Source organism: Aythya marila, assembly GCF_965140915.1.
Source record: "Aythya marila genome assembly, chromosome: Z".
Taxonomy (NCBI): domain Eukaryota; kingdom Metazoa; phylum Chordata; class Aves; order Anseriformes; family Anatidae; genus Aythya; species Aythya marila.
Window position 1 is genome coordinate 62,694,942 of NC_139080.1, and position 18,096 is coordinate 62,713,037.

The 18,096-nt window shown below is 39.7% G+C and overlaps 1 protein-coding gene across 2 annotated transcripts in view; it reads right to left on the reverse strand.

The window, feature by feature from the left end:
• MCC (MCC regulator of WNT signaling pathway) overlaps positions 1 to 18,096 on the reverse strand; it is a 202,014-nt gene that overhangs the window by 140,933 nt on the left and 42,985 nt on the right. Inside the window, exon 1 of one of the 2 annotated variants that reach the window (XM_082784233.1) lies at positions 13,633 to 14,238. The exons of the other annotated variant lie outside the window; for it this stretch is intronic. Coding sequence (XP_082640359.1) covers positions 13,633 to 13,689 — 57 coding nt within the window. The 5' untranslated portion in view covers positions 13,690 to 14,238. Of the gene's footprint in view, positions 1 to 13,632; positions 14,239 to 18,096 lie in introns of those variants that run through there. 2 annotated transcript variants of the gene reach the window in all.

The window sequence follows — 18,096 nt, forward strand, 5'->3', positions numbered from 1 at the left end:
ACAATTTAGTGTTACCAACTGATCACGGCTCCTATTCAGCCAAACAAAAAGTGCAGCTTTAGTCCTAGTCCAGCTGGATGGGAAGAAAACAGTGAAAAATGGAACTGTAGCAGGACTGTGAATGACTTCATCGAGTCCAAAAGATCACTAAAATTAATCACATGAATTTTTCAGTACCCCAATTGCCAATGTGTTTTTGATCATGTATTTCAGCTGTAAAAATAAAAATACAGAAAAAATAGCTAAAGAACAACTTTAAAAAACAGTTCTAGAATTCTTCAGTGTCCTCTATGCCTTTATCTATATTTCTGCTAAATAGGAATTTTAAGAATTTAAATATTTTATATTATTATGATTTCCCATATACGTATCATGTTTTGCCATACATATGGCATTGTTCTGCAGTGACTTAGTATCCCAAAGATATTGCTTGCCAAGTTTTATTAAATTGTACATTTGCAATTATTATTTTTTAACATTAAGAGCCATTAAGCTCGTGACAAATGAAAAAGAAAAATGAATGTAAGAGCACAGATCTCATTTAAACAGTCAGCAGGTAGGGAAAAAAGTTCTCTAGTGTTACATTTGTAACACAAACACTTACTCAGTTGTCAGAACAGTCTTCTGACACCCCTTAAAAGGTGTCATGAATCAGCAATAGTGGAAAATGCTCACAAAAGTTAAACTAATCTAATTTTCTACAATAAATTTATTTCTTCCAGCCATCTTCTTTCCTCTTCTTTCTTCCCCTCTCCCAGTGGATGCTAATTCCTGTTCTCTTTTTTTCCCCACACTTCAGTGTTCAGAATCAAGGAATCATAGCATGGGTTGGGTTGGAAGGGACCTTCAAGACCACCCAGTTCCAACCCCCTGCCATGTGCAGGGACACCTCCCACCAGACCAGGTTGCCCAAAGCCCCATCCAGCCTGGCCTTGAGCACCTCCAGGGATGGGGCATCCACAGCTTCTCTGGGCAGCCTGTGTCAGGGCCTCACCACCTTCAGCGATGAAGAATTTCTTTCTAATATCATCTAATCTATTACATTCTGGATCAACAGACAACTTGCTATCACTAGAAAACCCCAAATGGCTGCATTTCAGAAACAAAACCTAATTTTAAACTTCCCTACTGTAACATATATAGTACTGTTTTTCTGAGATTCTTAGCAATGCATGTGGCAGAACATACGTGCTTTCAACAGCCAGAAAGAACTAAAACTGGAAAAATCTTCCTTTGATCTTTTTGAGGGAAAACTTCTTCCATAAAAAGCCACTGCAACTTGCTATAAAGATTAGCAGAGACGGTACAAAGAGGAACAGCAGAAAGGTTTTTGTTTTTAAAGGATCCCTTGCTACTACATGAATGCTCCTGCCAAAACTCAAGTACAAAAAGGAAGCAAACAGAGAGTGGCTAACCTGGGGGAAACTCAGAGGCATCATCTGAGCATGCAGGACTGAAGTTAGGAAGGCCAAAGCCCAGCTGGAATTGAACCTGGGAAGGTTCAATGAAACCTCTGCAATGAAATGAGTGGCTTGGTAGATGAGGGGAGAGCTGCCAGTATTGCCTACCTGTACTTCAGTAAGACCTCTGACACTGTTCCTGTATGACCCCTACAGAAATGTTGTTGAAGCATGGGCTGGATAAACAGATGGCAAGGTGGGCAAAAAACTGGCTGAACGGCTGGGCCCAGAGGGTGGTGATCAGAGGCACAAAGTCTAGTTGGAGGCTAATAATTAGTGGTATATCATGGGTCGCTACTGGATTTGATCCTTTTTCACATCTTCCTTAATGAGCTGGATGGTGGGGCAGTGTGCCCTCAGCAAGCTTACAGACAAAACAGAACTGGGGGGTAGTGGTGGATACACCACGATGTGTTGCCATCCAGAGGGACCTCAACAGGCTGGGTCAGTAAGAGCCTCATGCAGATCAGCAAGGGGAAGAGCAAAGTCCTGCACCTGGGCAGGAACAGCCCCAGGCCCCAGGACGTGCTGGGGCCACCCAGCTGGAAAGCAGCTCTGCAGAAAGGGCCCCGGGGGTCCTGGTGGGCACCAAGATGAACATTAGCCAGAAATCTGCCCTTGTAACTAGGGCTAACGGTATCCTGGGCTGCACTAGGGGGAGTGTCACCAGCTTGGTGATCTTTCTTTCTCCTTTTCTCGGCACTGGTGAGGCCGTGCCAGGAGTACTGGGTCCAGTTCCGGGCTCCCTAGTACAAGACAGATTTGGAGCTGCTGGAGAGAATCCAGTGAAGGGCCACGCAGATGATGAAGAAACATCTCTTCTGTGAGGAACAGCTGAGATATCTGGGACTGTTTAGGCAGGAGAAGAGGAAGTTCAGGAAGAATCTCATATATAAACACCTGAAGGGAGAAGGGCAAAGAGGATGGAGCCAGTCTCTTTTCAGTGGTGCCCAGTGACAGGACAAGAGGCAATGGGCACAACTGAGATGCAGCACATTCCTTCTGAACATCACAAAAAACCTTCCCTGTGAGTGTGACTGAGCACTGGCATAGGTTGCTCATACAGGTTGTGGAGTATTTACCTTTGGAGTTAACCAAAAGCTGTCTGATCATGGGCAACCTACACTTGGTGGCCCTGCTTAAACAGCATTCCTGGACCAGATGATCTCCAAAGTTTACTTCCAACCTCAACTGTCACTCTGTTATGGAAACTGAAATCTTATTACTGCAGAATATTATCATATAATATTCCAAATGAGATATGGCAGCTACCTATACCTAATTGGAATCAATTATTAGGTTCTAAAAAGTTTAAATGACACATAAAAAGAGATTCAGCATAATACACATAACATGGGAATATAGGAAGTTAAATGTTCACAGGAAAGAAGAAAACCTCTTTCATGAAAACAGCATATTGCAGAAGGGGTAGTTATTGAAATTTGACTGCATTGACTTTCACAAAGAAAGATAATTATGGGTATACATAAGTATTCAGCCCTGCAGGATATGAGAGAATCTGTACATTTTTAAAAGCATGAAAAAAGTTCTTGTTTTGCAGAGATAGATCAGAATAACTAAATCCATACAGATCTCCATGCCAAACAATGTTTAACTGTTATGAGCCAACACGCTTTTTTTTTTTTTTTTTTTATATCTTTGCACCACAGGGAAGGTATCTCTCAGAGGAGAAGATGAAATGACGAGATTCTATCTGTTCTTAATACCAGCTCCTCATAAGACACAAGAAAAGTCATTCCTTTCAAAAGAAAGGAAGTATCATAACAAATTTCTTCCTTTACATATAGCAGTCACCTTGATATTGCTGTCATACTGGTACCATTCACAGCATTTAAGTGACATATCATGCTGTAGCAGAGAGGTATCTTTCCTCAAAATTTATTTACTGATCTTACTAAAAACAACAGTATATTTACTTAGCATGGGCCAATCCTTCTACTGGGTTAGTTATACCTGTCTGAGCACTGGTTACTGGTACACAAGCATCACAAGAGAATCACTTGTTCCTACAGGAATCAGACTGCCATACATAAAGAGAAAGAACCAGCTAATGAACAGGTAGACATCTTGAATTTAAATAAAAAGAACCAGGTAAGTCTGTAAATCAAACAACAGCAACATCCATAACCAGCAAAATATACGTTTTAATATGTTATACAACCAAAAAAGGAAAGATAAGAAGGGGCAGAAAGATTAAATTATCTCATGCAGACTTAGCAGCAGCAAAGGACAGTCCTCGGCACACTGTTCATAAATGGGTACCTGGACAATGGCTACAAAACATATCTCAAATATAAGCAGTTTGGGGTAGAGTGGTCATAGCCTATTGTAAGCAAATATCAGTAAATGTAAGGCCTTTGCAAACACATGATACGCCGGGACTTGCAGGTTGCCAAAGATAGACTTACTAAGACCGTCACCCATGCTCAGTTTTGTGGGAACAACAGCTTCATCCAAACCTTTGGAAACATGGTTCAGAAGGGCACTGAGCTGTCAGTGAAATAATTTGGCCTTACCATAGTGCACAGTAATGATCTTATATTTCTGTGTCATCACAATCATTTATCATCATTCTGTTGTGGAATTCCAATTGTCAACATTGCAGTGATATCATTTAGTCTTTTGGACATGTTTCAAAAAGTTGCAACAGTACTGAGGTACTGTTGTGTCTGTAGTGAACACTGAAACATCCTCGCATTTTTTAGCATGTAAATGGCCTATCTTAAGAACACTATCTCACTTCAGTTATCATCAGATGCCATTTTCCATAAACCTGATAGAAATTTCCACTTTGTGATGTACCATATTCTAGTGAAATCCTTGTAAAAAAGTCCTGGTAAAAATCCAGGTAAAAAAAATCCAGCAAGCGTCCACTGAAACATTTCCAAAATTCTACAGTGGCTAGTGATTGTAATCTACAAAGTTTAGCCTGCAATCAATAATAATACAACCAACAAGTATTTTAAAAAAGAAGCACTATAATGGTTCAAAATCCAGTAGCTGGAACTTGAAAGTGCCTGACTTACAATGCTAATGTAAACATAATTCCAAGCCTTTACACTAATGTATTAAAATGGATACTACGACCGCATAATGTTTTTCTGCTGCACAGATGGGAAACTTGAATATATATCCTGTACCCACACATGTTCAGCTCTAGTCTCTCCTTTATGGATTTCTTTTCCAGATTGCTCTGTCTCCAGCTATGTGTTACAGAGCCCATACCCAGGTCTCATCCATACCCTTTTCAGCTGACTTCTCCCCCCAGCCTCACAGGTCCCCATTCTCACCTTCCAGCAAAGACGTCTTGCAACATATCCAGCTTGCTGTTGAAGCAGTATTCCTGGTGACCTCCACTGCCCCGTCCTTCTACGCCAACTCATTGCTTCAAGTCCTAGTTTCCGCTTCTATCCTCCACAACTGCCAGTGAGAGCCTACCCCTTCTTTGTGCCTCTTCCTGATTTCTAAGCCCAACTCTTGTCCTTTATAACTTTTAATCAGAAAACAAGATCCTCAGCAAGTGGTACGACTTGACTGGATGGGTAAGGTTGGGAATTGTCTGAGGCCAGAAAGGAGCTGACATCTTCACACCATGTCACAGTGACTGCTGTGTAACCCAAAGCCCGGTGATACAACAGTGGAAGATTTCCACCAACCTCTGAAATTAAACAAATTTAGTTAAATCTTCACTGCAGAAACTTTAACTACAATGACCGAGACAAATCTTAAACTAGTCACTTGCAAAAATTCTTGCCTCCCCCTCCCTGATTACCTTCACAAGGTCAGTTAAAAGAAAAGACATGTAAGTGGTAACGCCCTAGCAAATTTCAGGTTCTGTTTCAAACCCTGGCGACAGCAGAATCAGCATTAAGTTCTTGTATTTTTAACAGGAGAAAGTTTTACCTGTTTCACTGGCTTTATTTGTGGAAACAAATGTAACATTGTTTAATAATTTTCCCAGTAGATTCAACTTATGGACAGACTTCAGTTTGAACAGACAACTTTTTGCAAAGCTAGAATGTAACAGGAGTTTACATTAGGAAGCAGCCTTAACCATGCCATTATCAGTCCCACCTAAAGATATTAACTCTTTCATTGCTTTACAATTCCAAATTTTTAAAGAGCTATATTATAAAGGCAAGGCTGACCAAAATTTTAGAATTTATCTGATTACTATTAATACCTGTATTTAACTTACAAACTTAGTATTTTAAAAGGGGTAGTCTCTTCCTGCCTTATTTTTTCAATGTTCTATGCTTTAATAACAAAAAATGTGTTGTTGCAGTAGCAGCCACTAGTAAAAGTCACTATTCTTGTCCATACCTTGCATTTAGCTGAGAATAACAGAGTAACAAAAGCAGAAACAAGAAATAACACAAAGTTAAAAGTTCCTAAGATATTAAGTAATGCCAGAAATTCTTCAGAGACCACATGTTGATCACATTTTTATCTGCATTTAGAAATAGTTAGGGCAGAGACATCTGGATACTACAGAAAGAAACATTTGAACAAAGTTAAGTCATGTTTAAAAGTAAACACAAATTTAAACATCACAAGCATTCCTGCTTCAATTTCAGGTTCACCTCCTAAGTCTAAATATTTACATAAATACCGTTTTTAAACATTTTGTGTAATATCAGCTTGCACTGAGAGAAGTAGCTTTTCAATGTGCATGTCAAAGCAGCAGTCAATAGCACGCAGCACTCCAAGCAAAACTTCAGAACATGAAAGGGAGAAAGAATTACTCTGTCGATGACTTAGTGGCACTGTGGAAACCTTCACCTGTTACCCTGATTGTTTCCAAGCTCTCAGAACTCAACTGTAATGTCAGATGTTGAATTCTGTCAAAACTCTTTATTAACATCTCACTTTTTATTACAAGTATCTCGGGATCTTTAAATGACCCTAATCGTTACTATTTATGCATTATCTTTTTAAATTTGGTAGGACTGAAAAAATGTTAATTAACAAGTTCATTTAAGTTACAAATTTACATGTATGATTACATCTACTGAGTTAGAATATGGAACCCAATTTCCAGAGTTTTAATGAATTTCTCTGTTCATTATAGATGGCAGAAATCTAGATTTTCTAAAAATATAAATCATTCACACTGAAAGTTCATTTATATAGCAAATCCTGACCCAGGACTAATGCAGACTACCAACAGCCAAAAATTCTCATTACCAGCACCAGATCCCACTCCCCATGCCTTGTCACAAAAAATCACAAAGATCACAAAAAATCACAAAGATCACAAAAAATCTTTGAATTCAGAGATCACCACATTGCTCTGCAGAGTACATTGGCTTATATATTACTACTATATGTAACATAATTATTTAAGGAGGCTTTTCCATGAGTTCTAAGAAGCAGAAGTAAAATCTGCAATGTTAAACACTATGCAAGTCAAAAAGACTATAAAACCTAAACATGAGGGGAAAAAAAAAAAAAAAAAAAAAAAAAAAAAAAAAAGGAGTGGCAACAACACATTTCCTTTTCAATCTTGTATCAAGCTACTCAGGGCTCCAGTACAAAATATCTCATTATATCCTACCACAGCTGCCCAGTTTTACAACAAAGCCTTTCCCTGTGCCCTCTCTCCACACATACATACACCATAGACACTTCTGCCTTTGGAAACAGTAACTCTGCAATCTATGGATTCTGCCTGCAGAAAGTTCCATTTATGTGTTCCTTTACAGACTGCAGATCCATAGACAGCAGAGTAAGACAAACCCCAAAACCCTTGCAAAACAAGAGGGAGTCTCACAACTGTTTCCACACGTGGCCAAGTCTTGGTATGTCCAAGACAGTACATACACAAAAACACATTTTTATTCTCCAACACAGATTGGAAGAATAGAAAAGGAAGGTCAAGTTGACCTTTATCTCCAAAAATCTCCCGGAATGAATTTTGGCTTTTTTATGTAAGAATAAAAACAGGAAGTCTCTATAAACAGTTAGAGGACCGAATACATTGGTAATGTTACTTTGACAGCACACATTTGTCTTTATTAATTTCTCAGCCTTTAAGGCATTTTTCAAATACGTTTTTCTAGGATCAAGGAACATTAAAATATCAGGCAGATAAGTTACATAATCTGTCTTTTTTTCATTAGAAGGCTGCAGAAGAGCATTATCTGTGCTGACAGTGTCTGGGCATTTTGAGTAATCTTTTTATAGTGCTTCAATTTAATAACATCCAAGCCTGGAACACACTCTGTGCCTGATAAGCAGCTCATACAAATCCAGAAAGTAAACATTCTTTGAAGTCACTGTATTTTTTACACCGGAAATACCAGGCATCAGTCACACCGTAAATTACATACATTGATCATGCCAGAAATAGAACCCCCTCAGCTAGACTATGGATTCAAGTTCATGTTCTAAGCCATGTTTCTAAAATCAGCAGTACAGTTCACCGATAACATAAGAGCAAACATGTCTGTTAATAAACTGTGGATATATGTCCAAATGATGCAGGGAAAGCTGGCTTTCTCCTTTCGAAGAATGGTTCCACCTATATAAGTTTCAAAATAAGCTATAAAAATAAATTAATTTTTCAAAGAGATGAATAATCCATAGGAGATTTGTGGAATAGAAGAGCAGTGAATCCAACCTAAAACCTGCATTCAGACTCAACAGTTACTATCCTGGAACACAATCAAGTTTCCTTGCTACATCAGTCTAACTGAGATGCAAAGTAACTCTTCAAATTCTTTAATTATATTTCACATTTAGTATCTCAACACCCCTCAGGACAACAATATGTTAAAATGTCGTATTTCCAAAGTTGTCACATATGCCATTCAAATCAAGAAAAAGGATGGGCAATGGGCAGAGTTCACCTGAAAAAGACTTTTAAAGAGGTATAGCAAACTGTCCGTTTCCACCTCTGTAGCAATGAAACCGAGAACACCCTTCTAAGACTACAGATATTATTGCTACCAGTAGAGTTTTATCCAGATCTCCACTAGAATCCATTTAAGAAAGTTTCTCCTTACGGCACTTTGATTTAAGCATATTGGGTTGCTTTGTTCACTCTTCCAAAACTTACATGTAGTGTCAGCTGTTGCTCAGCAGTTATCACTGTTCACCTTTTCAGTTTATCTCCTGAAATCAAGTAATTTAAAAATATACCATGTTTAGTACTGGATAAGCACGTTTCACTCAGCTCTGTTGCAAGACCGCAATATTTCAAAGGATTGTGACAATACCACAACTCCCAGAACATTATCATCTGCTTGGCAAAACACATACACCCTCTCTGGTGGGAAGATGCTAGACATGCTTGTTTATTACAGGTTCCATACACTTTTCACACTGAAGGCCAAGGCCATGTCCAGCAGCAGAGACAGGCTTCCAATGGGAGATGGTGTTCATCTGTTCACAAGAAGTACTGAGAGTGCACTTGCACGCCTGTTGCGCAGCCAAAGACCATTCAGGAAGCAGTTGCAGGGTGACATTTGCTTCATTAATAAGACTGCCAAACCCAGGAGACAGAACAAGTGTTTGAGATTTAATCCCAGCCTTCAATGCATACAAAACCTGTTCCCTATTCCATCAGTGCTATTTCCTCACATGCATGTATGGTATGAGCACAAGCTGACGCTTGTTCTAGAAGAGCAGAGAAACACATAGGAAAGTACCTCAGGGTGGGGACTGCTGCTGCTGAACTTTCCCCTTCCCAGAGGGGCTCAAGCCCAGTGTCCTGCACCTCATCCCACCACTCCTCCCAGACTCACTCACTCTCTATCTATGGCTAGGAAGCGAACATTTTGGCTTGCAAAAACCTAACTCCCAAGCACAAAGAAAGAAGCAGAAGGTATAAAGTATGCACCTAAATCTGCCCAGTACCTTTTAATTTTGCTGTGCAGGAAATATATCCTTTTTCAGAAATTACACAGCATCAGCTTATACACTGAATGATAAAAGAACATAAACGGTGACATTAAACAAAACATTTGCACCTAAACTGCTGAATGTATTGCAAAACTATAACACCAACACTTAGCCCACAACAAAATCTCTTTGGCATTGTCTTAGCAGCACCAAGTTCACTAGCCTCCCTTTAGTGAAAATCGTATCCAAGGATATAATTTGGCTCTTGATCCAAGGATGTAATTTAGCCCTTAAGTATACAACTGAGAAAGACATCAGAAAGCTCAGCAATTTATTCCCTTAATGTTCCTACACTACTCATTTGAACTGTCTCAGATTAGGCATGTGCATGACTGCTGAGCATATTTAGCACGACAGCTGTAGTAGGTCAGACCACAGATCTCCCTACCTCAGCACATCCGTATCAGTGGATAGCTAGGGAAGGATATAAGAACGAGCCTAGCATGAAGTAGCACCTCCCTGGAAGGCTACTTCAGCTTTAGCAAACCGAGGTTCAGGGTCTTCCTGATGTAGAGTCTTTGAATTTGGAAGAAGAACGTACAGATTAGACCATCTAGCTCCTTCCGTACAAACACCTCTTTCTGCAAAATTACCAAGTGAATATGTACCAAGCATATTCATTCTGATATAGTTTCATTTTAACTACATAAAACAAACAAACAAAAAAAAAACAAACAACAAACAGTATAATTGCATTTTCTGTGCACTGAACTACTTACTTGTACATGTTTTCAGTGTCACTCATGATGCTGGCTTTAAGTACAATCACATAGTGTACTCTTAAGGTTTACAGTACTGCATGACTAAAAAAAACAAAGAAGGAATCCAAAGAGCACATACCTAATTTGTGTGTTATGCATTGTATACACATCACATCCATACTTAATGAAGCCTTAAAAAGAGAACTCCACAAATAATGTTAAAGGCATAATATTGGCAGGTGAAAGCCCACATAGTTTGATATCACTACTTATTTACAAAGGTATCAAAGCCTGTACTGCATTCCCACTGAGTACAGTTTTTTAATTTGCCTTGCTTAATGTATCACTTACTTAAAAAACAAACAAACAAAAAACAACAGTAATACCACCCCAGAAAGCCTTGCAACACAAGAACAATGTTTTTTCTACCACTGTATGCAGTTACAACACACTGAATCTCCCATGCAAACAGCACATTGGCCAATCTTTCTTTGAACTGAACGAAAATAAGATTGAAGAAAAGCTGAGAAAATAAGGTAACATACTGATATATGGATCAATATATCTATTATATATTCTAGAGTTCAATCAACAGCTTGAACTCTAGAAACCACAAAGCATGAGTTTTGTACAAGTTATTTTATTATTTTGTACAAGATTATTTTCTATTTTTATTTAATTTCTGCGTGACCTTTGGAATGGAACGGGGAGAAGCAAATAAAGACTATCAAGATTTCTGTTTACCTGGACAAGAGTATAGGAAGAGCAAACATCAACCACACAAAAATTTCTAAAATTACAGTTGTGTCTTGAAAAAAATTTGTAGCTTGTATTTTGCCCGTTTCCCAAAGAGAGATCTAAATCTTAAGCAGAGAAAGTTTCAATACAAATGGAATGAGTTGCAATAATTTCATTTTCTATTTTGTCTAATGCATCCATTCAAGAATGCATTTACTATACCTCCAGGGCTTTGTAGTTTTCCTATTTATTTTAATAATAGTAGTTTCATGCCTAGAACTTCACATACTAAAACAAAGAGACGAAAGCACCTACAACAAAATCCACTGTGCATTGTAGACTTTCTTGGTCTGTCTGTCATTCTTTTGCCATGTAGACATACACACTGGTAACAGCCACTGCAACAGGAAAATATGAGCTGACAGTAGAAACAGAGTTTCAAGTGAAAACAGAGTAGGACTGCACTAATTTCCTATTGTAGAAATATTGTAGATAGTTCCAACTTGTGCCACAGATGAGTTAGAAGGAGACCCCTTTCTGACTGCAAACATACCAGTGAAGATGTTATGCTCCTGCAATATCCTATTGTAGATAGTTCCAACTTCTCCCACTGAACACAATGCCACTGTCTTCCATTGATCAAAAATAAACATGGCATACGGAAGGTATAATCAGAAAGGAAGGAAAACGGAAAAGCATGACAAAGATGTGAGAAACACAGATATATAAAATATGCACATAGGCTTTCCCAAAGGCTTGCTGTCTTCAATAACAACAAACACAACAGCTCAAATCAACAGTAGGAAAAGGCATAATGGAAGGATGCAAATTACATGGAGACAACAGTTGGCTGAGTAATTAAAGGTAAGCAAGTAACTAACTGCATCTCAGAGTACTTATGCGTATTCTCCCATGTAGGGCTTACTTCTGTAAGCCTTCCATGTTTCATTCAGAACGCGCTGTTTTATTTAAAGACCAATAGTGAAGCTGACCTGGCCCTTTGAGTGAAACAGTCTAAGGCATGCTCACACAAACAACTCAAATCACAGAGATGAAAACCATCAGCAAAGAAATGATGATTAGCAGCTGGAGAAACGCAGGAGCATAACATCTTCACTGGTATGTTTGCAGTCAGAAAGGGGTCTCCTTCTAACTCATCTGTGGCACAAGACTACAGATGTAAATCAAGTATTAAAGTAAGCTCATTGGAATAAACAAACAAACAAAATGTTCCATGGTGCATGGACACAGACTTCTTTTGATATTTCTCATGTTAAAACATCAGATGCAAAACATACTTACAACCAAAGTCTTATTTTGTGATGGGTAAAGTAAACTTGAACAGGTAATGTTTCAAGGTAGAAGTGTCACCAGTAAATACTGCCTGCTCAAAATAACTAAGCAAGTATCAGATTTTTGTGACACTCTACTTTGTGTGTGACCCTGGAGCCTTGAAAATCAAATGTTAAAGGAATAGAAAGCACTGAACAACAGGCCAACAAGAAAAGTGTAGCCAGGAACCCCATGGCAGACTCTTTACAAAAATAACCCAGGCTTTTATACTGAGGTTATGAACTCAATCTATGCTGCGTTGCCAGTACACAATTTCTAAACAATTACTTGAAAAAGTAACATAGAGTTAATTTAATTGAACTATTTTGTAGTTAAAGGAGGATTATACCCAGAATTTCTTTTAGTAGAACTCCCCAGTCACAAACCTACCACTCATCTTGCATGGCAAGATACTGCACTGTCTTAGGTCTCTCGTATTTACTTTGCTTTCCATGACACTGCTGCCCCCCTCACGAGCCTACTGATTCTGATTAACTTTCCATGCTATACCTCAGTGTCTCCCATCTCTGTACAATTAACTCTACAAATCGTGAACTCCCTCATTCTCCTAAGCATGTCCTATTATTTCTAATAAAACATAAAATAAATAACATTGCAATGCAAGGTGTATCAAAGAAATAGGCAAAGAAGAAAGGGGAGCATTTCAGTTAAACTGGGAATTCAGGTTCAATTTTCTACAAAATGACCTCAATAGAATGCTTGGGATTTCAGAACATAATTCACATTAGCAGTTCTCAGGACAAGTAAACCCATAAAGATGATGCATCCAAAACATTTCAGTGACTGCCAGAAATATACTACTTCTGAAATATTTATTAAATATTTGCATAACATCTGATACGGCTTTAATTTCTAATTTATTAAAAACATACACAAACATGTTGTACAAAAAAAAGACATACCCACAACTGTAAGAAATAACAGCATACTAGGTTTTGCAAGGGAAAAGCAGAAAGTTTCCCGTGGCTTGATATCTTTTAGGCAAGGAAAATAACATTCACCTAACCTAACCTAAAGGAACAACATCACCTTGGATAAATACAATCAAACACAACTTTGCCAACGTTGTTGTCATACCAATAAATATTTGACATCTTCTGTTCACCCCACCTCCCTCCTAAATTAGTCACCATCTGGTTAATCTCAGCTGAGATCTCCATATTTCACCTACTGCAAAGATGAACCTTGGGTATAAACACAGCTCTTGGGAGGTAAGGGAATCTCTGCTGCAGGGTAACAGGAAAAAGCGTCTCTACACGATTACAATCATTTGCTTTTCACCAGTCTAAAGCAGCAAGAAAGTTCAGGTCATTTCCTCACTGGCACAGCAAGTTATAGCAAGATACACATTCTATTAATTTTTAATTGCATTGCTTGCAGAGTGAAAACCCAAACGGGGAGCGTTTCTTTTTAAAGCATAAAGAAGGGCACTGAAACGCACTGAAACTGCTTACCTCACTCAGCTCTGCAGGAGAGTCATTTCCATATTTCAAAGCAACTCCAGAATTCATGATGAGACTTCTCAGGGCTTGATGATTTCTGCAGATTTTAATGCTTCGAAGCTTTGTTTAACTGATTCAATACTTTCTTCTGCAATTTTCCCCCGTCTTGCATATTTTGCTCTAGACAGCCATTTTTACTCCACATTCATAGTTAAAATTAATGATGTAAGATAATCTAAAAGAGCGAAACTGGTTTTCACTTCACATATAATCCATTGCTGTTAGCGATTTGTTAATACTGTGGAGTGCTCAGAAAATGCAGGGAAGGAACTGCTTGCCCAGATCCCAGGGCTGTCTCAGTCCATCTGCAAGTCGTGCTTCACCTCCGCTGTCCGTTTTCTGCTGCTCTTTTCCAGAACTCTGTTTAAGGGCATCTCACAAAGCCGCTTAATGTACTCAGAATGATTTGGTAAGCTTCATGCAAGTTCACAGAGAAAATAAAAGGAGAGCGCTGCTTTGGTCTTCAATGTTCAGAGAGAGAGGGAAGGGAAAAGAAAAGAAAGCTCCCCTCCCCAAGACAAACCAATCCTGCACTTCACGCTAAAGTTTCCCCTTCCAGTGAGCCTGGAGTTTAAGTGGTTTATGATCAAACACAGCTGTCTTGCTGCTGGCTAAAGGGTGCATGGAAGGGGCGGTACTAAAAGGAGAGTGCAAGTGGGAGGGAGAGAGCTATAGAGAGTTCATTTTGGAATTACAGGCATCTTTCCAGCTTTCTGTATACTAATTACTGTACCCAAAACTATAAAGCTAAGCAAGTAACAGGAAACGCCACCTGGATAACAATCAAGTTGGAATCCTATTTCCCCATTCCCATGTGCAATTAAGTATGAAAAGCCAGGGGATTCTGGGGATGGGGGTTGTAATGATCTCAAAAGGTCACAGTAAAACCAAGAGCACCATTAGAAAGCTGCAGGTTTTACAGAACACACTGACATTTTACAAAGACTTTGGGGAGATACTATGGGAAGAAGGTGGGAAAAAAATACTTGCTTTCAACATGCAACAAATAATCTAGAAAAATCCCTAAGAAATTGGATTTGAAGACACGCTCTGCTGTACCCATTGCAAGAACAGAAGACTTCCTTTTCCCCTCATTCCATCCCCTAAAATCTACTGGCAGTCCTACACAATTTGTGATGCTGGATTATGATGCATTTCTGAGTTAGAACTGGGGAATGCCACACTCTGCAGCTGAAATTTACCTATCAGCTTAATCCAATGTACTATAACAGTGTAAATTCCTGAGAAGAGTTCAAAAAATTTATGAGAAACAGGAATAAATTCTATAAAAGCTGTGGTACAACCTTTGCACTTTTGCAAAAACATTTACTTGTAAAACAAAGCTCTCCAAAAGTAAGATTTTGAAAATCAGCCTGGGACTTTAGTTTTATTTTATCCCCAATTAATCATAGATGAATAGCAGTATGAATACATAAAGATAATTCATCCAAATGACAATACAGAAGGTGCATTAAGAAGTAGAACCAAGATAAACACATACATATTGATCCATGATACTAAAATGGACTAGCATTTTCTGTGTCCCTGTCTTTCCCCAATGCCCAGGGATCAGGAACTGAAACTTTGGCTTGTGGGCAAGGGGAATACCTCAATCTCTTTACATTTCTACTTTTAATTTGTGTCTGTGTCTGTTTTCATGGTCTTTCCTTCTCTTTTCTGTATTTTTCTTATTCTCCAGTTTGCTTTCTAGTAATCCATATTTATATTTCTCTTCTTTTTTATGTTCACCAAGTGTTGCCTCCATTCTTCATCATTTTACTCCTTGAGAGCATCTTTCCTGCCTCACCTTTATGTTCAGTTCTAACTGTGCATTTAGTGCTTCTCTGTATTCCTTATTTACGTGCTTTGTTCCTGACATATGTTTCCATTTATCTTCCCTCAAGCAGTGACAACGGGCTGCACTGCTCTCTGCTGGCAGATTACTGCTGTCTCCGCCACACGAGATGCACAGCACAGTGCCACACCGGGCAAACAGCACATCCCACCTCCCGTGGTTAGCCTGCCAGAAGACGCAGAGTCCTCCAGACTGCAGTATGAAACAGTGTATCCAGAGTAGTTTTGTGCACTGATTTACTGGGCATTTAAATTTGATTAACAGTGTTCCCAGAAACAGAAGTACTTTATAGTGTCCTACCTCATTTCTCATACAAGAGTAAAAAACGATTGAGTTCAAAACCTTCTGCAGCTGACACAGTACATTTTAAAACATTTTATTTTTTCCAAGTTATGGCTTCCCAAATGGGAGGGCGACAAACTTTTTTTGTACTTTGTATCAGTATTCCTAACAACTTCTGTATTTTCTCTCAAATGTTTAGAATCTCTTCTGATCTTATCTTTGCCCAATTTTGGCACCTGTATCAGCCCTGTTCACCAACACAGGGTTGGCCCCAGGATTATCTAAAAATAAAATACTACAGTTTTCCTTGACTAAAGTAAGATCATATTCATTAGGGCTCCAATATACTGCATTTCCCATATTACCTCCCTATATGCAAAATATTTCCTTGCTGACTAAGACAGGCACTTAGAAATTAAAAGTGCCGATTCACTTTCTCCACTCGCCATTGCTGTCCATTCATGGCAGAGCAGGGATCCAACAGACCAGAGTACACAGCACTACAGAAGCATCCCAACCATAAGGGTGAGGAACTGAGCTAGCTCCACATCATAGTGCACCTGTACGCTGCATGGGACTTTTTTCTGCCTCTTTCCAAATCCACGCAGGAACATGACGAACAGAGATAGAGACACTGACTGAGAAGTGACAGCAGAATTTACAGTTTCAGATGTACACCAGAACACAGGAGATACATGCAGATACTTTCAGAACAATATTCATTTTTAAATTAAAAATTAATTTTAACCTGTGCAAACTAATGAAACAGTTGAAACAAACCAATGAAAAAATGATTTTGCTTTAATTCCAGAGGACTCCCAGTGCAGTCAGTGCATGCCTGCACCGAGTGCTACAGGGTTACACATTACTGAGTTAAAAAGCATCAATCATTATCTTTAACTAACCCACCACTGCCTGTTTCAATGTCATTTGAAGTCTTCACAGCATCACAGAATCACAGCATTTTCTAGGTTGGAAGAGACCTCAAGATCATCGAGTCCAACCTCTGACCTAACACCAACAGTCCCCACTAAACCATATCCCTAAGCTCTACATCTAAACGTCTTTTGAAGACTTCCAGGGATGGTGACTCCACCACTTCCCTGGACAGCCTGTTCCAGTGCCTCACAACCCTTTCAGTGAAGAAGTTCTTCCTAACATCTAGCCTAAAACTCCCCTGGCTCAACTTAAGCCCATTCCCCCTCGTCCTGTCACCAGGCACGTGGGAGAACAGGCCAACCCCCACCTCGCTACAGCCTCCCTTGAGGTACCTGTAGAGAGCGATAAGGTCACCCCTGAGCCTCCTCTTCTCCAGGCTGAACAAGCCCAGCTCCCTCAGCCGCTCCTCGTAGGACTTGTTCTCCAGGCCCCTCACCAGCTTCGTCGCCCTTCTCTGCACCCGCTCAAGCACCTCCATGTCCTTCTTGTAGCGAGGGGCCCAAAACTGAACACAGTACTCGAGGTGCGGCCTCACCAGAGCTGAGTACAGGGGGACGATCACCTCCCTAGCCCTGCTGGTCACGCTGTTCCTGATACAAGCCAGGATGCCGTTGGCCTTCTTGGCCGCCTGAGCACACTGCTGGCTCATATTCAGCCGACTATCCACCATCACTCCCAGGTCCTTCTCTGCCTGGCAGCTCTCCAACCATTCCTCTCCCAGCCTGTAGCTCTGCTTGGGGTTATTGCGCCCCAGGTGCAGGACCCGGCACTTGGCCTTGTTGAACTTCATGCAGTTGACCTCAGCCCATCGGTGCAGCCTATCCAGATCCTCCTGCAGAGCTTTCCTACCCTCAAGCAGATCGACACACGCACCTAACTTGGTGTCATCTGCGAACTTACTGAGGGTGCACTCGATGCCCTCGTCCAGATCATCGATGAAGATATTAAAGAGGACCGGCCCCAGCACCGAGCCCTGGGGGACGCCACTAGTGACTGGCCTCCAACTGGACTTGACTCTTCTACAAACTGTTCAGGCTTTCCTTTATTGTGGAGGGTTAGCAAAGATCAAATGCAGTGATTCTTCTAAACTAATTATACCATAACTTTTAAATGCTCAACAACATATAGAATATTTTCTGAACATTGAAGATTTAGAAGTTGTTGCCCTGAAATTTCATGTTATCTAGCATTTGTCAGTCCATTTACTAATTCAGTGAAACCATTACATCACAAAATTGATTTCCCAGATAGATCTGCCTTTTCTTCAGACTGTTTCACTGTTTTCAAATACATGCAAGTGATCTAATGCAATAGCAGGGCACTAAGAACAATATTGAAAA